The 26,675-nt window shown below is 39.0% G+C and overlaps 1 protein-coding gene and 1 pseudogene across 1 annotated transcript in view; one reads left to right on the top strand and one right to left on the bottom strand.

The window, feature by feature from the left end:
• Positions 1-26,675, top strand: part of PRELID2 (PRELI domain containing 2) — a 62,408-nt gene that overhangs the window by 21,896 nt on the left and 13,837 nt on the right. The window contains exon 5 of the mRNA XM_006922971.3: positions 9,959-10,064. Coding sequence (XP_006923033.1) covers positions 9,959-10,064 — 106 coding nt within the window. The remainder of the gene's footprint in view (positions 1-9,958; positions 10,065-26,675) is intronic.
• LOC112472070 lies at positions 21,939-22,057 on the bottom strand (annotated as a pseudogene).

Genomic DNA, 26,675 nt, shown 5'->3' on the forward strand with positions numbered 1-26,675 from the left:
CCTGCTGTAAAGTTTAACAAAATTCACATGAATTCCCTCTTGAATTTATGCGAGAGAAGAATTATCAGTGGAAGTAAGGGATGAAGAAAGAAAACTTAAGTCAGATTAATGTCAAAATTGTGTTGCATTCTCTGCTCTAATGAAGCAGATGCTGGTTTAATTTTCTTTTTTTCTTTTTTTAGCTTCTCGCATCTGTAGGAAATAAAAAGTTTGGGTATTAAAAATTATAATATTTTATCAGTCAGGCATGGATATCATGCAGAACAACTTCAAAGTTTTGAGTCGATAGACAGGAGCCTGATGGCAGCATACCTAGTCTAAGAATCCGCCTCCTCCATCAGATGGCGAATCGACACCTGGGAGCTCGATTGCCATCTTTCCAGTAGAGACTAATATTAGTAGCTAAGCAAAGAGATGAAAATAAAATTGACAAGCTGAGTTTGGTTTCCTTGTTTGCATTTACAGCTACATTTTGAGACATTTTCTGTGCTGGAGGTGGAGGCTGCTCCATTTAATATGCATCTGACCTCAAGAGGGTTGTATCGTTGAGAGGAACTAAGGTGGTAATTCCTATCTTGTTCTGTTTGATTCTCCCCTCTTCTCTGGGATGACTCAAAAGCCTCTGGACCAAAGATAGGAAAACCTTCTGGCCCTCACATAGATCTAGTTTGGACGAATCTTTTGTTTGTTTGTTCGTTCGTTCTTGTGTTGGTTTGTTTTTTTTAGTTTGGACGAGTCTTGCTCCAAATATTTATTATATTTAAAAATAATGTTTCTTTTTTTTTTTTCACAAGAATTCCATGTTCATTGTAGAACAGTCACAAATACATATAAGAAAAAACAGAATATATTCATACCCCGCCTCAGATGCATGCTCATTCTAGTCAGTGACCCCAGTAGAAACCAATATTCTGACCTCCATCCTCCTAGATGCGTTCTGCCTGTGGTGGATCTTCACACGGAATGGAATCACACAATATGCTCTCTATTCTTTCAGTTTTCTTCTACTCAGCATCATGTCTATGAGCATCATCTTGTGTGTATCAGTAGTTTGTTCTTTTCCTGTTGCTGTGTAGTATTCCATTGCAGGAGCATACTGCAGTTGCTGTAGTTTATTTACTCATTCTGTAGAAAAATCATTTTTAGAAACATGGAATCATACTGTACATGGTATTCAGACCTTTACATTAATTTATCATTACATTTTGGACTGTCTTTCCTTATTTATTATGTCATTTTTAAAAATGATTTTTATGGCTGATCTGATGTATTCACTGGATAAAATTGTTCTACTTTGTTTTATTAATGTCCTGATTTTGGGGCATTTGCATTATTTCCCATTATTTGCTCTTATAAGTAGTGACATGGTGAATATCTTTATAGGCTTGTCTAAGCCCTCATCTAATATTATTTGCTTAGGACACATCGTTAGAGGTAGATGTTATAGGTCCAAGAGTTTGCTAAGTTGAAACATGCCTTCTGAAGCATCTCAGAAAACTCCCCACGGCATGGCAGCTGGTAGTAGTAGTGCATGGATCAGGAACAGCTACATAATTTGCAGGGCCCAGTGCAAAATGAAAATGCACATTCCCTTGTTCAAAAATTAAGAATTTCGAAACAGTGACAGCAGAGCATTCAACTAAGTGTGTAGCCCTTCCTGATATCTGAGTCTTGTGTGACCACATAGACCACACATCCTTGAAGACAGCCCTGAATAGCATGCATGCACTGGTGGGCTCAGTATCCCAAGACAAACCTCCTATTGGACCAGTTCACAAACTGCTGTGTATTTTGAAGCCTCATACCAGCAAACTTGCGTTGAATGGGCCCTTTTTTAGGTGGTAGGACTGCGTAAGGGATGTGAGATCAGAGGTTAACTGTGTGGATTCAGATAGTGGCCTTGCCACTTATTTTGTGTGATCTTAACAAATTTATCTCTTTGAACCTGTTTTTTCATCTATAAGATTTTTTTTCAACCTCATAAGATTATTGTGAGAATTAACTAATGCATATGTATAAAGGACTTAATACGGTGCTTTACTATAGTAGGCTATTAAAAAGTATTATCTGTTATTATTGATTATCGATTCTTAAATGCTATGTTTTAAGAGAGGTGTCTCCAACCCCTGGGCTGTGGACCGATACTGGTCCGCTGCCTGTTAGGAACCAGGCTGCATAGCAGTAGGTGAGTGATGGGCAAGCAAGCTCGTGAAGCTTCATCTCTATTTGCAGCTGCTCCCCAGCACTAGCATCACCGCCTCAGCTCCACCTCAGATCATCAGGCATTAGATTCTCATGGGAGCACAGGTCCCAGGTGCCACAAAGATTGGAGTCTGCTGTTTTAAGAGACTGAGCCACCCTGCCCTATGATGAATATCCACATTAGGCCAATGGGCTCCTGAGATTCCACCATTTGATTATTCCCTAGTGTTACAGCATTTCCTGCTGTTGTTCATTGTTAATAATTTAGGCAACAACCTGAGATGGGTTCAAAGTAGCTCTGAGGTAGAGTGCCCTAGTAGTGGAGGTTAGAGAGGCTGGCAGGGTGCTTGGTCTCAGACGGTGACTCTGCAGTGTGTGTGTGTGTGTGTGTGTGTGTGTGAGAAAGAGAGACAGAGACTGAGACAGAGACAGAGACAGAGAGAGATGTGGTAGCAGGGTGGGAGAGAAGGCTGGAGAGATAAGAGGGTTCTGGAGTTCAAGGGCTTTGAATGCCAGAGTGGGGAGAGATGGACTCATTGATAAGTGGTTTATAGTGATCGAGTGCCACCAAGAAGTTAATGAGGCATAAAAGTTTTAGAGTTGACTACTGGAGCTGGATTTGTACCTCGAGCATTTAACTTCTCAGACATTGTTCTTCTCTTTCCATAAACATAAAAAAGAATGGTCGTGGTAGGAGATAGCATTATTATTATTGGTGTTAGTATATTTTTCAGGATGTTTGCACATTTTACTTATAATCAACATATCAATATAAGCAAAAAAATGCAAGTGCATATACTCGTAATGATCTCTTTTTTGCTATTATTTCGTTGGACTTTAGATTCCTTGATAAAGAGAATTCCGAATCTCTTTGGTACAGATTATTTCCCCAAAGAATAATATGTACTTCTATACAACCCTTGGGCACTCATGGAATTGTAAGGCAATGCAAACAAGGCATAAAATCCCTTCCAAGAATCCCGAAATTAAGTCGTAAAATTTAATCTAGTGACATCCAGAAAGAACAGGGACCTCAAAAGACATTAAACTGCTCTTAACAATAAAAAATGGATTTCCGGACTCCATTTATATCTAATGTAAGCCTCGCAAATAGCAGCTCTTTAAAAAGGCTCTTTCTCCAGAGTGAATTGAGACATCATCCTCTCAAGAGATGTTCTTTATGGCCACTCCCAAGTTCTTTAAAACCCCACTCCATCAAGCTCTTCCACCTCCTCCTTATTGCTGTCATTTACAGATCACATTGTCACTTTCTTTACTCACTAAGACTTGACCCTCTGCCTTCTCTATTCCTACTGCCATTCTAACTGGTGTTAATATCATTAGCTAACATTTATTGAGTTCTTACCCATATACCTTGAGTGCTTTACACATCTTACTTTATCCACTCTTGAAGCAACCTGTGAAATAGGTGTTAACCCCATTTTACAGAGGAGACAGCTTCACAGAACTTCATGAACTTGGGCATGTGGACAGGTCTTCATTCTGTGTTAGAAATGAGATGGGATCCAAGGAGTCTGACTCCTGGAACCACACCTTAATCCATGTCGTGCGTGTGTGCATGTGCGTGTGCATGTGAAGGCTGAAAACTGCATAGCACTTATTGAAAACTCTGTACATTGAAATGGTTCTCTGAGGAAGCACAATAATATACATTGGTTTGGTAGGGCAGGGTGGGAGATACTCCCTGCTCTGGCTGGTGGAGCATACCTCCGAGCCGGGCAGTCTCCACAGCAGTGGCAGACCCAGGGTGTTGGGCAGGGAGTGAGCAGACAGCCTCACTGGCAGACCCTGCCTTTCCTTTGGGACATCCCTCTGTGTGGTTACAGGAGAATGTCGAAAACATTGTGATTATAACTGAGATGTCATCGCAATAAGAGTATCACTGAGACCTTTTTTCCCCCCTCAAAGACACTTTGATTAAATTCTCATCATGCAAGCCATCAGGCAAGATTTGCCATACCTACCCAGTCAATAATTCAAGGACAGGACCTTGTTGAGAGCTTTTGCTTTCCCAGCAACTGCTGTTTTGAGGATTCAGAGCTGGTGGCTGCATATGTTGGGGATTAATTCCTGATCCATATTTTCTCTGAACTTTAAAAATTTTCCCCAACCCAGAAGAAACCAAAATTTTAAATGACCCCAAAGTAGGGGATTGATGATATCAACTGCCATTCACTTTCACAAAAGTATTCTAAAATTTGAGTTGTGCTTTCTCTGTCATGATTTCATCGTGTCCTATGTTGAATTATGTCCACCTGTAGACAGAGCAATAGATGTGACTCAGATACAGGCACTGCGTGTGTGAATGAGCTTTCTCTTTTTAAGTTGCTTTCCAGACACTGTGGTGGCTCATATCTCAGCCAGGTAAAGGCTGCCCCCTACTGGCTTGAGCTGTGGAACTCCCTAGACTTACGTATGGTTCCCTGACAAAAATATTGGGATGTACTATAATTTTCTTCCCTTCTTTTGCTTTTTCCCTTCCTCTTCACTACCCTCTCTCCTTCTCTCTATCTTTTCATTCTTGATGCGTTATTGATTTCCTACCACGTGCTAGTCATTGCTATTGGAATTGATGCAATGAATTAAAAATGCAGCTGTAACCATTCAGAAAATCATTTGGCATTATCTGTTGAAGTTGAAATTGTGCCAGTCCTATGGCCCAGGTATATGATTGCTAGATATTCTAGAGATATTCATGCACATATGTACCTGGGTGTATTATAAATACTTTCATTATAGCACTGTTGATAATAGCCCTGAACTGGGTCTGTTCCAAATGTCTGTCTTCAGGAGGGTGGATAAGCAATTTGGAGTGTTTTCACACAGTAGAACACTATGCAGCAATGAAAATGAACAAACAATAGCTACGTGCAACAGTTTCGATGCGTCTTAACTGAGCATGTGGGCTTTATTTTCTGTGCCTAAGTAAACAGCCAGTGACAAGATCAATGTCTGCTTAGGAAGCTGAGGCAGTGTGGATCATGGGGCATCCATGCTGGAGACAAGGACCCTATTGGGAGGCATCTGCAGTGGTTCTGGAGAAAGAAAATGCTGTGCTAAACCTAGGTAGTAACAGTAGCAAGGCAGAGAATGACACTGACTGTTGATGGATATTAGAAATAAAATAAATATAATCTGGAGACTGAGTTAATGTTTGGATAGATTGGAAAGGGAACCACATAATATGTTGCTGAGATTCCTCATCTCATAGACTAGGAAGATAGTTGTGTCATAAACTGAAGAAGGGGCAGGACTAGAGTTTTGAGATGGTAGATAATGAATCTACATGACATCAAGTTATACGACCTTGGACAAGTGATTTAACGTCTCTTTGCCATAGTTTTCTCAGTAAAAAAGAAAAAAAATTTAAGAATAACAACCTTGGAAGATAATACATTGTCTGACACATGATACACACTGTTATTGTACAGTTTTTTGAAGGTAGAAGTGACCCAGAGGATATAACATCATAAATGTGATGCGGTCTTTCCTTTCGGTTTAACAGAGCTGAAAGACAGGTGTGGGAAAACTTGAATCATCTTTATGTCTCTTGAGTGAAACATGGAACATTTCAAGCTCGGGCGTGGGAGAAAGTCTTAGGACAAAAGGCACAAAGAACTGAGGTTACACAGTGTGGGAAAAGGAGAGCTAAGAGGTGATTTAATGAGACTAGGTGAAGGGTAAGTAGAAGTTAGCATGTACCTTTGCTGAAAGTGGTTCTTGGTAGCACAGAGCCTTTTAAGGAATAACTTATTTATGTAAAAATTATCTTCAGGGCCTTATTAATATTTTTTGGTGATTGCCAAGTATTACATATTTATTGTAAAAAATTTGTAAAAACAACAAAGTAAATAAATAACACCTATAATTCTAATGCCCAGAGATGCTGCTGTTAATATTTTCAACTCTGTGCATTTGTTTATCCATCCAGCTACCCACCCATCTATTCATCTTGTCTTTCTTTCATCATCTCCTCTCTTTTTTTTTTTTTAAAAGCTGAAATTAAACTGCATGTTGCTGTGTAACCTGCTGTGTTTTGCACAGGAACATACAAGGAAGCTTATCTAGCATGAAGAATTTGGGTTAGCTATGTGTGGTAAGCAGAAAATATATGATGTGCTTTGTCAATGATTTATTTAGGGAAAGTGCAACATTTTTTTCTCTGACAGTCTTAAAATATAATAGGATAAACTCTCATCTCGTTGATAGCAAGGGCGTGACCCTGCTTTACTGTCCTGTTATTCTCCGATAAGTGGACCAACCCTGAGAATGCTTTTCTGAGTACTTATTTCTCCCAAAGGTTGTAGAAAGAAATATTGGTTAGAATATGATGTAAGAAGGACTTATTATTCCCTCACCTACACTTGCCTTGAGGACTGAAGAGTGCATCTCTCCCAAGAGTGAGAGACTGCTCAACTATTCATTTTTGAATATTAAAATCACTGTTAAATTCTACTCTGACTAATCTGGAACAAAGACAGGAAAGATTAGTGTCACTAGGATATAGTTTTGCATAAGCAAATCGTTTTAAATAGGCTTAAATCTAAGAGGTGGAAGCTGCTTTGCCTAGACTATTTGCCTAGGCTCTTTAGGTCAGATTGGCTAGGATAACTCTGTGTGTAGTGGGGGGCAGAGAGAAGTGTTTCGAAGGCTTCGTTTTTCTGTGTGTGTGAACTAAATGTAAAGAATCCTGATACAGGATTCGAGAGAAAGTCTAATTAAGAGGTTATGATCATTATTTTTATCAAAAATCACAGCTTTTTGGATCCACAATTTTCTCAGAATATTTTTCTTAGTGTCAGCGTCATGCTCATACACACACACACACACACACACACACACACACACACACTCTAATACACATAGAGGAAGCTTGGCTCTTATCTCAAGAGATCTAAGAAGGTAGAAGAAATATTTTCTTTGGAATATCATTTTGATTGTTTTAAATTCATTCATTCATTTAACAAATGCTCACTGAACTCATTGAGTGTAGGCACTTTGCTGAAAATGGGGGACAGGAGATTGTCTGAAGCAGTGAGTGGTGGCAATGAGCAGTGGTGCCTGTCATTGTTAATCTGTACCTGCCCCTCAGAAGATAAGTCCTTGTTGCCTCCAGGATAAAGTCTAAACTCCTCAACCTGAGAAGGCCATTTGCAACCTGATCTCCATTAGTTCTTCTAGCCTCTTCTCCTAACGTCTCCCATGTCCACCTTATGCTCTGGTCATTCCCATGATAAGAATTTATCCAGCCCCATGTTAAGTATTGAGCATTTCAGAAAACTCGCAACTCCTCAGGCCTGTTCCTTCATGCCTTGCCTGAGTCCTTGTGGTTTTCCTGCGATGGAATGCTTTGCCTCCATTTGCTGATGGGACACTCACCTACTTGTCTATTTGTCTTTCCCACTAGTCATTGAGATCCTAGAGGACAGAGATGGTCTCCTTCACTGTAGGCCTCAAACACCCATTATGGTGTTTAGCATATAGTAACCTCCCAGTCAATGTGTGTCGAACAAATAAGTGAACAAGGCAGAGTTAAGTGTAATCCATATACCTATCTAGTGGTAAACTCTCTCAGCTTTTGTTTATTAGGGAAAGGCTTAATTTCTTCATTCCTGAGGGATAGCTTTTCTAGATATAGTCTTCTTGGTTTGCAGTTTTTTCTCTCTCCAGCTCTTTGAATATATCATCCCAATTCATTCTGGCCCTACCAGTTTTTATTTATTTATTTATTTTCTTATTTATTTTTTTCTGAGAAATCCACTGAAAATCTTATGGATGCTCTCTCAATGTTGACTTTTTATCAAGTTCAGTGAGCTTCTTGAATTTAGACATCCATTTCCTTCCTCAAATTTATGAAGTTTTCAGCTATTTTTTCTTCAGGTAGGCTCTCTGCCCTTTTTTCTCTTCTTCTGGGAGCCCATCATGTGTACATTGCTCTCTTTGGTGATGTCCCATAAGCCCTTTACTCTTTCTAAATTTATTTGTATTCTCTTTTTACCTTACTGAGCCTTAAAATGGTTATTTTGAATTCTTTTTCAGGTAATTCATAGATCTCCATTTCTTCAGGGTTGGTTTCTATAGATTTATTTTGTTATTTTGATTGGGCCATGTTTCCTTGTTTCTTGTATATTTTGTAGGTTTTTTTTTTCTTTTTCTTTCTTTCTTTTTTATTTTTGAGAGACTTGGGCATTTGAAAAGACAGCCACCTTTTCCAGCCTTTATGGACTTGCTTTCTGCAGGGGATGACCTTCACTAATCAGTCTGTATAGAGTTTTTCTGGGGGGCCTCAAACCTTTTCTGAGGAGTATTCTTTGGGCATATGTGTGTAATTTTCCAGTTAAGGATGTCTATCCTTATTCTCAAGAATCATAATCTTTTGCTCTCCCTGATGTCTATCAACATTGCTACAAACTCTCTGGTGCTTTAATAAGCCATTATGCTTGCTTTTGTTCTAAGCAGCCCCCAGGCATCCAAAGTATACTGCCATTCTCCTCAACATTCTGAGGCAGGTGAGATAGAAACCAGTTCCTTGGGCAGTACCCCTGTAAAGCGAGAATGTTGGACATCCATTTCACTATTCTTTTCCTCCCAATGGTGAAGCTAGTAGTTGGGAGTTTCCTCCTGATTGTGCTTTGCTGTGCTGGGTGGATGGGGGCTATGGCAGGTAAATGCAACCACGTTTTTTATTCACTTCGATGTAGCTCTGCTTGGCTTTACACTCACCTGGGGTTCTGCAACCTCTTAACTGGTTTATGGAATTCTCATATAGGCAGATTGGTCCATATCTTGTTGTTAAGTTACTCTCAAGTGTTATACAAATCTCTGTTTTATAAATTGGAGAAAATTAATATTGGTAGAACTTTAAATATGGTAGTGGCTTATCAAATGTCTCACTTCCATTTCCAATCAAGGATGAAAGAAGTCATGCCAGGCTTCTGGCTTTCCTGTCTCTGTTTGTCTCTCTTTAGTAATGGGCTAACATTTAATGAATGATCATTGTATGTCAGGAACTGTTCATGTTACTGTTAAGTGTATTAACTCATTCTCAATAGTCGTAAAAGGAAGATAATGATTATTCCCAATTTACTTGTCAGGAAACTGAGTTAAGAGAATCTAAGTAATTTACTCAAGGTTATACAACTGATAATTGTCTCAGACTCAATTTTAAAAAGCCATTTTGCAGCATGATAGAATTAGTTAAAGTTGTTCATTGTGGGTCAAATAGAGCAATTTTTAAAGATCATTTACTTTCCTATCACAGAATTATTTATTAGGTATGACTAGAAATCCTGTGTTCTACAGTTGTTAGAATAATGCACTCATATGTTTTCTCTTCTTCCTAGTTTTATTGAGATATAATTGACATATAATATTGTGTAAGTTAAAGTTGTACAACATAGTGATTTGATATATGTGTATATTGCAAAATGATTACAACAACCTAACATATCCATCACCTAAAATAGTTCAATTTTTTTGTGATGAGAACTTTTAAAATTTACTCTCTTAGCAACTGGAAACAAATATTCTTTAGTTTGAATAAGACCATTCTTATATAAACTGTGTCTTTTCAGCAAAGCCTTTTGTTGTGACAGGCAATTATTGAATTACTATGGATATTATTTTGTGTTGATTATAAGTGATAATTATCCTGTTGGGAAGCCGTGTAGCTTTAATATCCAAATATGAAATAACATCAAAGATTTTGTTTGTTTGTTTGTTTGTTTGTTTGCAGGACAGAATTCATTCAAAGAGGCAGGATTTCAATCACAGGGGCTGGCTTTCTCAACTGTATTTTGGAAACTTTTGCCAGCACATTCTTAAGACAGGGAGCCCAGAAGGTAAGCTTGTTTCCACTTGGAACCAACATTAATTTTAAGGAACCATGGATATTCCCATTGGGTTCTTGAATAAGACTCATGAACAGACATAAGAAAAAAATACAGTTAGTAAGTAAATAAATATATGCAGAAGTAATTACCCTTATTATTATAAAAATCCAAAACTAAAGTGTCTTTTGTAGCCCATTAAATTAAAAGTATACCAATAAAGAGTATGTGATAATATGGAGAATAGTGATAGTCTAATTAAGAGAAATAATACAAATGAATATTATATTTACAATATATACAATATGATGACAACTGTTTAACAAAAAAGATAATAATAGCTAATATTTATTGGGTGCTTACTATGTGCTACTCACCATAAAAAGAATTTTTACTTATTATCTCATTTAATGCTCAGAAACCTTTGAGATAGCTATTATGGTTGTCCCGATATTATGGATGAGGAAGACACAGAAATCTGGAGCTCCTGGTTGTCCATTATTGTGGTTTTCAAACTCTGTACTTGTGGGAGCTTAGGCTTCCAGGAAGGTAATTCGGAGGCCACTTTGGAGTTCTAAGATCCTGTGTGTACCTTGTTTTCAGTAGAGCTATTCTGTGTTTAGTTTCTTTACTATGATATACACATGAGATTGCTATGTCCTAATTTCTCATCTAGGGCAAAGTCCATTCCTTATGCATCTTTATATGCCTATTGCAAGTGTTCTGAATGGATTTTAATTATTTAATTATTTATTTTATCTGTAATATTTTATTTTATCATTATTATTGCTGTTTTTGTTAATTGTGATTATGAGCATAATCACTTATTCCCAGTATTTACTCAGGACTTATGTCTATGTTACCTAGTTTTGTTTTGTGGGATAGGCTTAATGGCTGGTCTAAGGAACTGCTGTTATGACCCTAGAGGTTTTCTGGACCTTTGTTTTCATTTTGCAGATCTAGGTTCAAGAATGACATAACTATGTATGGTGTCAGATGGATACTAGATTTATTGGGGTGATCACTTCATAAGTTATTAAAGTGTCTAATCACTATGTTGTACACCTGCAACCGATATAGTATTATATGCCAACTATGATGGAAAAATGAAAAAAAAATTATTAAAAAAAAAAGATCGAACCTGGACCATGATGCCTTAGTTGGAAGGCTGAGGGTGACGAATGAGTATTTGGTGTTGTACTGTACTCCACAGATAATACTGTCAGGATGAATGATGTGTTCCTGGCCCAGATGAGCGCATACCCAGACTGGCCCAGCCTGTTTAAACCTGGGCTAGAAGCAGGCAGTTGAGCTTCTGGAAGGTCTGACCTTCACTCACTCACACACTATTGTGGGTTTTTCTGCTATATTGCAAAATATACATTCATTAAAACAAACAAACAAACAGACAAACAAAAACCCCTCATGTTCTTCAGAATTGTACTCTAAAAAAGATAGGGTTAATGAGGAAAATATTTTTGTTGTTATATCCTTGACTTCTTGTACATTATTTAGATCAGGAATGGCAGACTTTTTCTGTAAAGAGCCAGATAGTTAATATGTTAGACTTTGTGGGCCAAGAAGCAAAATTGAGATATTATGTAGCTACTTAATAACAAGAGGGAAATTTGCAGTTTTTTAATTGACAAAATTAAAAATATAATAATAGTAATTGGGTATAAAATTTTTTGTAACACAAGTCTACTAAGAATCTAATACTTAGAAGAATGGAATTCATTTTTTGGTAGGGTGAGATAACATTTAGCTGAATTGGCATAAAAAGTTAGTTTTCCCGTCAAATTGGTTATAAATGTTTATTTGTAAAAACCATTCTTATCTCATGGACCATACAAACATAGATAATGATCTCAATTGCCTGTGGGCTATAGTTTGCCAACCCTTGCTTTAGATAAATAAATATTGTTTGATTAGTCCAAGTGTGTCTGTATTTGACCTGTCCGTCAATCCGAACCTATTAATGAGTTTTAACCATACAGTGGTTGTGTACATTCTGAGCCTGTGAGATGTGTAAAGTAGACATTATTATTCTCATTTCATTGATAAGAAGTATCTTGCAGAGATAAGTACAGCTAATTCGTGGGTGGATGCTTGCACACCTTTCTTCCTTTCACAGGTATATATTGAGTGCCTGCTTTGTGTTAGGCACTGTGTTAAGTGTGGGCTAAATGGATCTACTCAAGATCGCAGGTCTAGCAAAGGGTGCAGTCTGGACTCAAATCCCATCTTTTATTAATAAATCTTACCCTGTGCCACCTTACTGGGAGGGGCATAATGCGAACTTTTGAAGAGTAGGGAATACCTGTAGTTAAACCCAGAGGTTTTTGGCATGGCCAGATTCTATGCTCTTGAAAGAAAAGAGGGGATTTTACTAATCTTAATCCCAATTTCCCCCATTGCTTAGTACCTTGGACAGTGCCCTGCACATTTATGTAGAGGTGAGTAGAAAGGAATTAGAATGCTCAGGGAGGTCCACAGTTGGTTTCTGATGAATACTATCTGGAAATCATCAAGTGACTTAAAAATTTTAAAGTACAGAACCCAAGTGATTCCTCTTTATTCTCATTTATTGTACTCATAAGTAAGAATATATCTTTTCTGTTAGCTTTTGCCTTTTCCAACATTTTTTTAAAGAGGCTTAGTTTAATTAGTTAGCTTTTCAATTTTAGGAGCCAGTCATGATTGCGTCTTTTACTTTTTATCCAAATGGTGATGTTTTCCAGTATCGGTCTGATTTCCTGATAAAACCTTCACAGATGAGCCTGCATAAATGGCTTCTGTGGAAGTCAGAATGAGAGTGTTTTAGATGACTTAACTTTCACTTTAGGACTTTATCCTTGAAGCTGTTTAGTGGTGGTAAAGGTAGGATCTGATATCCATTTTTTTTTTTTCTCCATAAACAGCAACTCTAGGTCCTTACAAAGTTTATATCTCTGTGTTTGTAAATAACCAGCTGGTTCCAGATATGGACCCCCAAGCCAAGGTCACTTGTGTTTCTGCGCCTCTGGGGGGCTTGTTCATTGCCTTTTTCTTCTTCCTTCACCACTCAGAGGTGACTTGCAATTCACAGGCCTTTCTGACACAAATGTTAACTTTCATACGTCACTTGGACCCCACATTCCTCTTGGAATGCAAATATGTGGGCAAGAGAATGGGATTTTCCTCTTCGTACTCAAGTCAACAAATAGGTCCTTGAAGTAGAAGCACTTCTGAACTTACAGCCCACTAAAGCCTATTATCTTTGTGATCTAGCACAAGTCACTCCACTCCTCTGATCTTAAGTTGTTCATCCACAAAATGGCAATTTTAACGCATTCCCACAGTTAGAGGTGAAAGCCATGTTGAAGAACGCAGGTCAAATATACATAAGGTGTTCTCTTTGTATTCAAGAATTTTAAAAAAATCCTACTCACATGCTTATTTTTCATACTTTGTGTTCATAGTTACAGGTTTGTTTTTTAAGCCCTCAAACTCATATGAACACACACTAGATTTTAAACTTAGAAGTTCAGTTCCTCTAACACTTTGGGTGTCACCTACGAGCCAGGCATTGAGTGGGCTGCTGGAGACACAAGTAGGAATAAGACAGAATTCACAGGAGTAGAGACTGTACCTTATACAGCTTAACTCCCAGGCATGTAGCTCAGGGTAGAAAGCCTGACAGGCCAAGAATAAGCATCTACGGATGCTGAAAGTCTGGTGAGCCCCACTTGGTGTTTAGTGCTCAGCACTGTGGTCAGTGCTGACAGGGATATTAGAAAACAACTGGTGCTCACAAGAGCTTCCTAGATGCCAAGCCCTGTGCTTGGCATGCATTTTCTTACTTTATCTACTTATCTAAACAACTCTGCAAGACAGGAACTGTTTTGTGCATTTTATGCCTAGGAAAATTGAGGTCCCAAATGGCAAAGCTGTTTCATCAAGGACACAGAATTAGTGAGTAACGGACCTGGGATTTGAACCCAAACTTGCTTGACTCTGGAGTGTGCTCTTGAGCCCTGCACCACACTGCTGCATGCATGGGTTCTGCGCTCAGACCGTTTGTGTGGGGTGAGATGTGTGTAGAGCCAGAGCGAGGAGATGTGGTATGTACAGTAAGGGCGGGGGAATGTGGAAGCAAGGAATTTGGTTACAGTGGAAGAGCCTGGAATGGGCCAGAGGAATGAGGCGCCGTGCTGGTGTCACTTGAAAGGATCTTTGAGTGTTTGCAGCATGTCCTGCCTTTGGTTCACAGTCCCAGCCTCTGTTCTTATCCAGACCCCAGCTGGCCTCACCGCCATAATGCCATACAGGGTTGGGGTGTGGTTAGCTGGCATTTCTGCTGTTTTTACTATAACGACATATCCTTTCTGCTTTCCCATGGACTATGGATTTGTTGTTTTGCTATTTATTTTGCAAATATCTATTAAAAGTATTAGAAAGCTTATTAAAACTTTTTATTGTGGAAAAATATACATGAGATTTACCATTTTAACCATTTCCACATGTACAGTTCAGTGCCGTTGTGCATATTCAGTGTCTTGCAACCATCACCACCATGTCTTCATAACTTCTTCATCTTCCTGAATAGAAACTCCAAAGCCGTTAAATAACAAGTCCCTGTTTCTTTCTCCTCCCAGATCCTGGCAACCACCATTCTGTTTTTTGTCTCTATGGGTTTGACTATTCCAGGTACTTCATATAAGTGGCATCAAAACAATATTTGTCCTTCCGTGACTGGCTTATTTCACTTAGCATCATGCTTCCAAGGTTCATCCATGTTGTAGCCTGTGACAGAATTTCCTTTATTTTTAAGTCTGAATAATATTGTATTGTGTGTATGTAGACCACATTTTGTTTATCCATTAATTCATCGATGGACACTTGGGTTTCTTCTACCTTTTGGTGATTTTGAATAGTGCTGCTGTGAACATCGGTGTATAATATCTGTTTACGTCTCTGTTTTCAGTTGTTTTGCTGGATTATACAGTAATTCTATGTTTAATTTTTGAGGAACTTCCTAAAAGTTTGTTATTTTGAGGTAGCTAACTATCTTCATCCATGACAGTAATGGCGTGTACCATTACTGTGTATTTTTCTCAAGTCCATACAGGAGAGCAAGTGCTGTGTATACTACATTCTTGGCCAGTGACACTACTGAGCACAGCATACAGTGCTATCTTTAGTCTGAGAGTCACTAACTTGTCTTTCGACTCTGCCATAATCTCTGTCCCTTTGTCCTGATATCATGCTCTGCTGGACAGTTTTGACCTAAGACAGCCAAGGGAAGATGGGTTGGAAGTGTTGAAAAAGTGCCACCACTGACAAGTAGCATGATGCCAAATGTGTATTTTAACATGCCTTGAGGTAAGCAAGCACATTTCAAACAACAGATCAAAGAAACAGAGAGAAAGATCTGAAGGAAAACAGAGATCAGTGGCAATCTGGGACAGATGAAAGGCTTCATACACATTTCTGCAGCTCAGGGGAATGGCCAATAACTATGAAACAGAGCAGGGAGGAACCTAGGCCTGAGTCACCTCCACCCTGAGGGACCCTCAGAGAAGGAAACAGAGATGAAGATATTCGCCGGGGCCGGCGTGACTGTGCAGGTGCTCCCAGGTTGGGGAAGGCATTTCTCCGGCTGGCGTTGCTCAACCTTTTTCCCATTGTCACCCCTTCCCCTCCACAAGGAGCCTTTTTAGACATTTTCTTCCCCCAATTTCTACCCCCTGCCCATAAAATTTTAATACCACAAATATACTGATTATCTCTTCGTATACTATATTATGTCTTTGCCTTATACAGAAAGATATTTTTCACTACTGAGAACAAATTGTCACCTTGTTTCAACATTGTCCCCATTGAGAAAGCGTGCTTTTACACCGAGTTGAGTATAACTATCTTTTGGAGTTTTGGCCTCTATCTCTCTAGATCAAAACGAAACATTCGTTGCCACCTCCCCCCCCCAAAAAAAAAAGAAAAAAGAAGAAAGAAAAATTCCAAACCAGAATCAAAAGGACTTTCTGGTGAACTCCTGTGCGGTTCTTGCAAATCCTACGCTTTACTCTCATGGGCGAGGCTCAAAGGGTAGCATGGTGCTAACTTGACACGCAAGGTTCTGTCTTAGCTCGGTTGCCTGAGAACTTAGGGAAGACTGTGAGTGCCAAGCAAGTGCAGAGCTCTCAGTATGCACTCACACGGAGGTTGCCTGAGAACTTAGGGACGACTGTGAGTGCCGAGCAAGTGCAGAGCTCTCAGTATGCACTCACACGGAGGGTTTTTTTTTTTTTTTTAAGTTTGTGAAATACATTTTCAACGTGTGATAAAATTATTTGTTATTTCAGCCCCCCTCCTGGCAAGACCCCATTATTAGTTTCATCATTATTCTTATTGTGATCAGGAGGCTGAGCAGAGAAGGATTGAGTGCAGCAGCACGTGAAATAGTTGTCACTGAAACTCTGTGGGCAGATCAAACAATGTGAACATCGCTTTGTGGAAGATCTGGCCTAGACATGCTATGGCTAACATAATCTGAGCATGCCGCTTCCTTAGGGAGTGTGCTGATTTTGAGCTTTCCTTAGGGAGTGTGCTGATTTGATAGTGGAAGATAATATCCTAGGAGAGAAGATACTGTGTGTGTGTGTGTGTGTGTGTGTGTGTGTGTGTGTGTGTGTGTGTGTGTCTGTGTGCGTCTATTCACACAAGGGCATAAATAGCAGGAGGCATGTCAGAACTGCCTGTTTAAGCCGATCGGTGTGCTAAGTTGATGCACAACTGTTAAGTTCTTTGGGTTCCTACTGAGAACCGATGACAGATTCAGAGTTGATGAGGGTCAGTTGCACCCTCACAACCTCACTAGCAGCTTATAAAAAAAGATCTGCAACAAATGCAGACGTTTTATTAGTCACTTATTTACAAGTAGGCACAAAATAGTGTACCTGTTCTGTAAGTTTGAGTGAGCCTCTATCCTTTTGGGTACTCTGACCATGAATTGCACGAACTGTTTGTTCACTGAAGGCAGAGCTGACAGTATTCCAAAGGCAAGATTGAGCTGTTTTACAGATAGCATCTGGTAGCCCGAATCTTCTGATCCAGTGGCTGGCCACAGGATCATTTAGACATAAACTGTGGGCACCATCCCTAAACTGGTGAGTGAAGAGCTTGCTAGATAGAGTCTTACACCTTGATTGTGCAATGATGGGTATATCTCTAGAATTTTGAGCTAAGTCCCACTAACTAAATTATTGATAGTCTGTTTCTAACATCCATTATGCTAGTTAGCAAGCCACTAATTTCACCAGTGAAAATTCACAGTTTTAACATGGCTTATGCTAATTATCAGAGCCTCAGGTCAGTTGTCATGGATAAAGGTAACTGAAACTTCTGCAGAGTGAGGTTGCTGATTAGAAGGCTCAGAGCCAACTCCTGAAGTGTGAATCTTGCGTTATGTCAACTGACCGTATCTGGTGTAGAACTTGAACTAGTACATGCACCTTAATATTATACTTCGTGTACTGAAATGTTTTGAAGCAAATTATAGACATCCTAATAATCATATACCAAATATCACCTCCTGAACTAAGAGCCTAATATGTTCTGCCTTTAGAAGATTATTTAATGGAACACAAGGTTTTAACTGTGTGTTTAACATAGGGAATGAGTACAGACATGTCCCTTAGTCCATGATCTGGGTTTCCCACGTCTCAGGTGTCACACTTCACATCTTGGACCCTCAGTTTTCTCATCTCTAAAATGGAGTGATGGTAGTCGTACTTCACAGGATTATTTTAAGGATTAAGTGAGGCATGTATATGAAACATGTCTGGCACATAGAAAAACTTCAGTAATTATTAGCATTAAGAGAAGTTCTCTCAAACTGATGGTTGCCAGGTTGGAGGGGTTGCGGGGCTCGATAAAAAGGTGAAGGGATTGAGAAGTACAAATTGGCTATTACAAAATAGTCGCGGGGATGTAAAACGCAGCATAGGGAATATAGTCAATAATATGGTAATAACTATGTATGATGCCAGGTAGGTACTAGACTTATCAGGGGCATTACTTCATAGGTTATATAGATGGCTAACCACTATGCTGTACACCTGAAACTAATATAATATAGAATGTCAACTGTATTTAAAAATTTTAAAAGGAAGTAAAATAGTCACGGGGATATAAAACGCAGCATAGGGAATATAGTCAATAATATGGTAATAACTATGTATGATGCCAGGTAGGTACTAGACTTATCAGGGGCATTACTTCATAGGTTATATAGATGGCTAACCACTATGCTGTACACCTGAAACTAATATAATATAGAATGTCAACTGTATTTAAAAATTTTAAAAGGAAGTTCTCTGGTAAGTATCATTTTTTAAAGAAAATAGCCTTTTAAATAGTGATTCAAACAAAAATTTTAGATAGCAGCAGTACAGGTCAAGTTTATGTTGTTTCTTTAAAAACAATTTTTAAAATCATTTTTTAATTTTATAATTTAATGCGCAGTGTGTGCATATTTAACATTTTGGTATAAACCCTTCTGTTTGTGTATATTTGTGTATATATGTATATGTATTTTTTTTTTTTTTTGGTAAAACAAAATTGGGATCATTGTGTTCATTTAGCCCAACTTTGTCATTAATAGACGTACTGTAAACATTTTTCTGTGTCATTACATGTTCCTTGAAAACATGGTTTTTGATGCCTTCACATTATTCCATTGGCATAATAGCTGTTACTGTTGGTTTCTATTTTTCGCTATTATAAATAATGTTGTGGTAAATCCGTGCATATAAGTACTTGTCTATATTTCTGGTAGCTTCCTAGGTTCAAGCCCATTTTTAAGACTCATGATGCATCTTGCCAAATCTCCTTCCAAAAGAATTCTGCCAATCTATAGTTTCTACCACAAGCTGACTCTGGGAATTTTCAGTTTTCTTATCACATGACTTGAATGAATGACTTAACCTCTTAGAACTTCCATTTGTCATTTGGAAAGCATGGCAAATTATTCTACCCTCGCAGGATTTTTGTGAAAAACAAATAAAATTGTTAGCTTCAGTCTTCTGATTCCTACTCCGAAGACATTGAAAGTTAATGCTTCTGTCATTAGCTAGTTATTTGACCCCAATCCTCTTCCAAGCATTTTAATTGTATTACCTTGGACTAGTTGCCCTGAGCTGCTCCTTATCTGTAAGTTAAATGTCTGGTGTACACACGTGAATGATAGTTTAATAAAGAGTGGACATTTCAAGACCCAGTGAGTCCAAGATAGAGGCTAACAGCAAATAAAGCTCATTTGAAAGAGTAAACAAAAAAAAAAAAGTCACAAGTACAACATAAGAATACCAGTGGAATATTCTGCTGACCAGATATTGGAGATTTCTATTTCCCGCTTGGCATTGTGAATTCTTTCGAGATTCTTTTCCCTACTTGAACTACTTGAAGGAACGGATGAAATATGTTCTGCCCATCCAGTTCCAACTCTCAATTTACCTCTGTTGATAATACTCTTTAATCCCATTCTTGAGTGTTCAAATAGAGTGATATACTTGATATTTATTCATTAGATGCTGTGAGAATATTACTAAGAATTCTGATTTTTAACAATTTATTTCTAGATCAGTTAAATAATTATAGCTGTCCTCTTTATAAATATTCCCCTCCCCGTCAGCTCAACTCATCCCGTTGTTATCTCTAGAGTTTTAGTCCTGAGAAATGTAGCCTTTGCAATGAAAGCACCTTGATGAAAACGAACATTCTGTAAGGGACACAGATTTTGTTCCTTCTACCGAGTTTAAATTAGTGCCTTTACCTTGACTGAGACTTAGGAATCCGAAATCCCAGTGGCTCATTTGAATTCATTGGGGTTGTAATAGACTGCTCACCGGTAAAGCTTTCAGGAATCCCTTAAATCAGCCAGCTGAAATGCTAGGACTTTGCCTTCTATGAAACTAGTCGAAACCTGGGAAGTTAAGTTCTTATTTGAAATGACAGAAAGTGGTTTCCTGAGCTCTGGATGTGTTGGTGTCATTATCTGAATAGTGATCGGATGCCATGTCTCAGCACAGTGCAATGAGGAGCGAATGGGCGAGGAATCAGGAAACCTGGGCTCTGGCCCTGCCTTGGCCACGTTCCAGTGGTCATGCTGCTTGGACTAGTTGCTCTGAACATCACTGTCACTTTTTGTAAAATCAGGGGTTGGACTAAGAGGTCATTTTCAATTCTGACGCCATGATCTTTTTTTTTTTTTTCAGCCTTCCCTTTTTACCCTCAAAGTGCAATTACCAAGATTTAAAAAAAAAAAATTGTCTGACAAATAGTCTTTAAGCCTGCACAAAAATTCAGGAGTTTAAGCTAAGTATATGTAGATCCAAGAGTGTCAGAGATAATTCATTTAACAAGTAGGTTTGCGAGGGTAGAGGTAGCAATAAAATATTTAAAAATAAGACATATACTTTATAAAATACTTGTTAGGAAGAGGGATTGGTAAGCATGTGGTGAGGTTGTTATAGTTTCATTTAAAATCCTATTTGTGTGAATTAGATAAATTGCATATTACAAAGATTTGTAGATATTGTAGGTGCCTTCGAAGTGTTAGTGCCAATAATAGATATGTTGGCTTATTTTTAATCCGTGCCTTCTGTAAACACAGACTGTCCTGGAAACTTTGGAGAAAGCCAGATATAATAATAATAGTAGCTACGATTATACCGAGTGTTTACCACGAGCAGAGCCCCACACTGATATGTGAACATTGAGCTGTCCCTATAATCCTCTGAGAGAGAGACTGTTGTTCTGCCCACTTTTCCTTTTTACAGATGAGGAAATGATGGCACATAGAGGTTAAATTACTTGCACACGGTCATCAGCTAGTAAATGGTAGAGCTGGAATTCCAGGTGGTCTGACCTCAGGGTCAACGCTCTTAACCGTTGTGCTCTTTGACCCCTCACCTTGAAGCTTAGGTGAGGAGACAAGACAAATGCATGACTTGTCTCCCTCAGCACTGGGTATTCATATGACTTTGAAGTCTACAGTTGTCAGAACGTAGAGGAAATGCCCTCATCTCTGTAACACTTAACTGTAATACCTGTTTTCCTATTGCTCTTTTCTCATACCCCGCTGGGTATCTTTGGAGATTTGGGAGCCATATTCTCCCCACTGTTCTGGTAAATTTCCAACCCATCTATTACTTTCTGATCATGTTCTTGCCCTCTGTTGTGCTAAATTCAAAGACAATGAGAAAATAGGAATTTGTGGTCACCATAAATCTGCACATACCTCGTATAAACCTGAGGAAGGCACAGAATTGAAAACTGAAACAGCTTTGCACAGGCTGCACTGAAATACTAGAAAAATAGAGACTGCATCTGCAGATTGTGCGGACTAAGTGCATTTGAGGCACAAATCTTGTGGATCCATTTTTTCGTAAGATTGAGCTTGGATACAGCTAGGTCCTTTATGCTACTAAATTAAGGCTCTCAGTTTGACCAGCAAGGCCAGGAAGATGTCATTCTGGTATCTCAGATCAGAGGCTAACACAGAATTCTGGCTAGAGCAACTTGACTTGCAAAGGTAATTTCATTTCTTAAAAGGTACATCCAATGGTTAAACCTCATTCCTGTGCTTAAGTCCTGCAGCATGCTAGTTAAATGCTCCTGGAGCTCCCTGAGGTGTGCAGCTGCCCCCCTGGTCATTCTTCCCTGCTGTCTCGTGATTCCTTACTCTGTGTCCTTACTGTGCTGTAGAAGAGAAGGCTCTTTTGGTGTGTCCCCTTTTTTTTTTTTTTTTTTTTTTAATTTTTTAGGCGAGACAACCCTTGGTCGACCTCACAGATTGCAAGGACCTCTGTCAGCTTACAATCCCTTATTTTTTTATTTTTTTTATGCCTACAACACCTGGTCTTCCTAGGTGGTCACCTATCCAAGTACTAACCAGGCCCGACCCTGCTTAGTTTCTGAGATCAGAAGGGATCAGGCTTGTTCAGAGTGGCATGGCTGTAGACAGGTTGGGCCCACTTTTTGTAAGACTTGAGGCACCAGCAGAGCCGAAGAAAGGTGATGGAGGTAAGGGTGGGACGTCGGCCTGTTAAGGAGGAAGAAGCTTTGTGTCTCACGAACCCAGGTTTGCTGGGAGTGATATTTCTTTGTCACTTTTTAATTTTTTTTGAATCCCTTTTACTGACTAGATTTGACCCCTTATTCCTTGCCTGGGGTTCTTCCTTATATTCTAGCTAAACTGTTTTTACATTTTTCTTTGAACTTTTTTAGTAAAAGAAAATGGCTTTTTGAGAGTTTATGCCTTTCATATTGACATCCAGTTTAAGAAGAATTTAAAGGCTACAATTAAAAATTTTCTCAGTGGCCTTTGGTAGAGACATAGCTTTTGCTACTTTTAAAGACGTTAATGCTTGTTAAAGCCTACTGGCTTTTCTGTTTTCTGTACTTCTTGGTATGTTTGAAATATTTCATAATTAAAAAAACAAAACAAAACAAAACTGCTGCACTCCTCCCCAAAAGACTCACTATTTAAATAAAATTTTAAAAAAGTTATTTAAAATGTTTTTGAATAGCTGCTACGTGCACATGAATGTTTTAAATTATATTTCTAGTAGAGCCATTTATGTTCTTTTGCCTTAGTTCTCTTTGAAATCAGCAGAATATCCTGTACTGATCAGCTGTGTGACCTTGGGCAAGCCATTTAATTTTCTGAGTCTCACTTTCTTCATCTGTAAAAAGAGGACAATATTAGAACCTACTTCATAGAGAACTTGTGAGGAGTAAATGAGTTATATGCATGAAATGCTTAGGGCAGGATTTGGCACACAGTAATGATCAATTGTTGTTGTTAGTAAAATGAGCCTGTCTTTGAAGTCAACCCAACTCGAGTTTAAATCTCAGTGTCCTCCCTCATAGTTTATATACAAATTTAACCTCTATCTGAGTGAAACGTGAATAATAGCACCTACCATAAGAGTTTGAGAATTAAAGGAAATACTGTAAAGTGTTTGAAATACCCTGGCACACAATAAATACTCCATAAATGATAATTATCTTTCCATTATAACTCAAATTGGCATATTTCCTTTGAGCCTTTCATATGCAAATTTTAAACACATAATTACAGTATAAGTACAATTTCATGTCTTGCTTTTTTCAAGTAATATTTTATTAAAAATGCCTTTTACAGTAACTACATAAACTTCAAAGCCATCATTTTAATGACTGCATAATATTTCATTAAGTTGTATAATTATTGAATGGACCTTTCCTTTAGTATTGAATATTGAAGTTATTTCCTAGTTTACCATTATAAATGAAGCCACGTGAAACATCTTTGTATATAAAGCCTTTCATATTTTGTACTATTAACTTATAAAAGATTCTGTGAAGTATTTTTCTCAGTATGTGACTATTTTCACGATTCTTTGAATGTATTCTTTGTATACCTCACTGAATGACAGTCTTCTATGTAAGGTTCACCACTTTATCCTCAATACCTAGCACATAGTCAGTGCTCAATAAATATTTATTGCATTAGTGAACAAATGTACATATTATTGTGTTATTTCCCAAAAATGCCAAGACTTCTTTATGTTTTCATTTTATTATCTTAAAAATATTCTTAAAAGCAGAGAAACGTTTCATCCACCGAGGTCATAGGAAAGGTCACGATAACAGGCAGTATTTCTTGAACACTTTCTATGCCCCAGGCAGCGCCCTCAGGCCATTACATGCATTGCCTCCTCCAATTTGCTGAACAGTTATCGGGGTAGCTACTCTTATCGCCACTTTACAGCTGATGAGGCACAGAGAGGTGAGGTGATCTGCCCAGTATCACACAGGTGGGGAGTGGCAGAACCCAGATTCGAACCAATGCTTGGGCCCATAGTCTCAGCACTTAATGACTAGGCTGCGTATCCACCCTAATTTTACTTTTCCAGCAGCTCATCCCATTACCCTTTAGCCAGCCTAACATGTTATTTCCCAGGGATCCTGAATTTGTTAACTCACAGGTGTCCCTCAGCCCCAAGGATTGTGCCTCAGCCTCAGAACAACAGCCAGAATTGCTCACCAAGTGAAGGATGTGTGAATACATTTTTCATAAGCCTGGGATTTTTTATTAGAGAGAAGAATTCTATTAGATTGTTTAACATTCAAGACAGCTAGTAGGTTTGGAACATTGTGTGGGAATCAGTAACCCACGGAGGGGTCCTTGGGACCCAACAATACAAAGGCGGCGATCCTGGGGGTTAGCTTTCCATTCAGTTAGCGACTGAAATGGTAGAGCGACTTTTAAAAAGTATTAACTATGTTATGACGTCCATGTCTTCAATTTCTCTTTGAGATCATAAACAAAACATATATTGGTCTCTGCCCCCAGTCTCTGGCACAGAACTTGTAAAACAGTGGTAATTTCCTAAATGAAAGAGCCCTAGGAGCATCTCTTGTTCTAATGAGATGGCTCCGTGTGGGCTCCTAGGTAGGAGTTGATCACCAGGAAGACCAAACCATTTATTAGAAGCTTGGAATTTTCCACCCCACCCCTCGTCCTCCAGAGAGAGGAGTGGGGCTGGAAACAGAGTTAATAATTGATCGTGCCTATGTGAAGAAGCCTCCATAAAATCTCAATAGTACAGGGTTTGGTGGTAAACACATCCAAACCAGGAGGCTGATGTGCCCCAGCTCTGCGAGGATGGAAGCTCCTGGGCTTGACACCCTCCCAGACCTCACCCTGTGTGTCTCTTCATCTGGCCATTCATCTGTATCCTCTACTGTATCCTTTAATAAACTGGTAAACAGTAAGGAAATGTTTCCCTGAGTTCTGTGAGCCACTCTAGCAAGTTAGTCGAACCCAAGGAGGAGGCCGTTGGAATCTCCAATCTATAGTGAGTTGGTCAGAAGTCCAGGGGATAACCCGTGCTTGTGACAGCGTCTGCAGTCTCTGCGTGTGTTGGGTGGGAGGGGGCGGTCTTGTGGGACTGAGCCCTTAACCTGTAGGATCTGATGATATCTTTGGGTAAATAGTGTCAAAATTGCTTGTTGTTTCGGGGAAACCCCCCACACATTTGGTGATTAGCAGTGTCAGAAATGAAATGTTTTGTGTGAATAATAAAGGAGGCTCGCAGGGAAGAAACAAACACACATAGGGAACAGTTGTTTTTTTCTCTACACAGGTGGAAAACTGAGTTTTTCCATTTTACTTCACTTTCCCCTTATCAGTTTATTACGGGGCTGGGAATTTTGAAGAGCATTTGTGTCTGTAAGCACTACAAGGTATATTTTTTCCCCTTGCAAATGACTAAATCTTAAAAACAGCAGAAGGTTTATCTTTAGACTGCTATTTGTATATAGAGGTTTTATTTTTTAGTCTTTCGCATGTGGCTTTTGTTCTGGTCGTTAAGTTGTGATGTTAAAAGCTTAGAATTTTTTAAAAAGCGTCACTTCTTCAACTCACCGTGGACTTAAAGGTTCCAGCACCCCACAGGTAGCATGAAGGATGCGGAGTGCGGGCGAGCCCTCGTATTCACGTTGCTGATGTTCACGACAGTACTCCAGCCCCCTGATACCTTGCTCACCCTCCCCCGGTTTTGTCCCGAAGAAACGATGATCATACTGAGCACTGCAAGCCTTTTTGTGGGAAGTAAAGGGCTCTCCAGGTTGGCGTTTGACAACCAACCAAGGAATTCTAATTGGCAGATACTGTGTTGAAAGAAAAATGCTTCTTGTGCATGTTCGTCCTGCTGCTGCTTCAGAGTGCGTGAGGGAGCTTCTCATATCAGTAGAAAATGAAGTGCATTTGGAGAATGTGGGGAGGTATTCAAGAGCCACAAGTGGTTCAGTCTCACCCTGCTTCCCCTAAAATATAAAATTAAGACCACCCAGATGTAGATGGAATTAACTTTGGAATGGCAGAAAGGACTATCTGTGTCTCAGGTGACATGCCATTTTTTGGTAATTCGAGATGAGAACTATATAAACAAACATACCTTTTTAAAAGAGGTGGTGTCTGACCACCCAGAGTCACCAAAACCTGAGTCTGAATTCTGGATTCTACACTTGCTAGCTGGGTATTTTTGATCAAGTTTCTTAACCTACCTGAGTCTTATTTTCCTCATGTCACTGACTCATACGTTGGATGTGAGATTAAATAAGACAAGGCATATAATATGCTCAGCACAGCTTGGTAGGGGCCTCAACCTCTCAATAATGAGTTTTTCTTTCTGGGCCTGGGACTCTTAATTCTGTGTCTGTTGCTGATGACCCCGTGACTTAGGGAAAGCTGGGTTCTGAGTTGTCAGACAGAAGTAGTAACCCTTCGAGGTGATGTGAAGAACACGTAAAATATGCTTTGCGAAATATGAACAAGCACAAAGTGAGCCCTTGCTGACATTTCCTCTAGGTCGTTGGTTACCAACTGAATGAGGGGTGGGTACCTTGCTGTGGGAGTCCCATTGTGAGAGGCCTCTAGTTGGATCAAGTCCATAAGGAAATCACTGGCCACTTTTGGAGCCATAGGGAGAATAGAAAGTAATAGTTAGCCAAAGTCTGTTGTGTGTCAGTAGCTTTATATGTTGCTTCACTGAATCCTCAGAGCCATCCTGCAGGAATGTTCTCTTCCCT

This window comes from Pteropus alecto, unplaced genomic scaffold (assembly GCF_000325575.1).
Source record: "Pteropus alecto unplaced genomic scaffold, ASM32557v1 scaffold78, whole genome shotgun sequence".
NCBI lineage: Eukaryota > Metazoa > Chordata > Mammalia > Chiroptera > Pteropodidae > Pteropus > Pteropus alecto.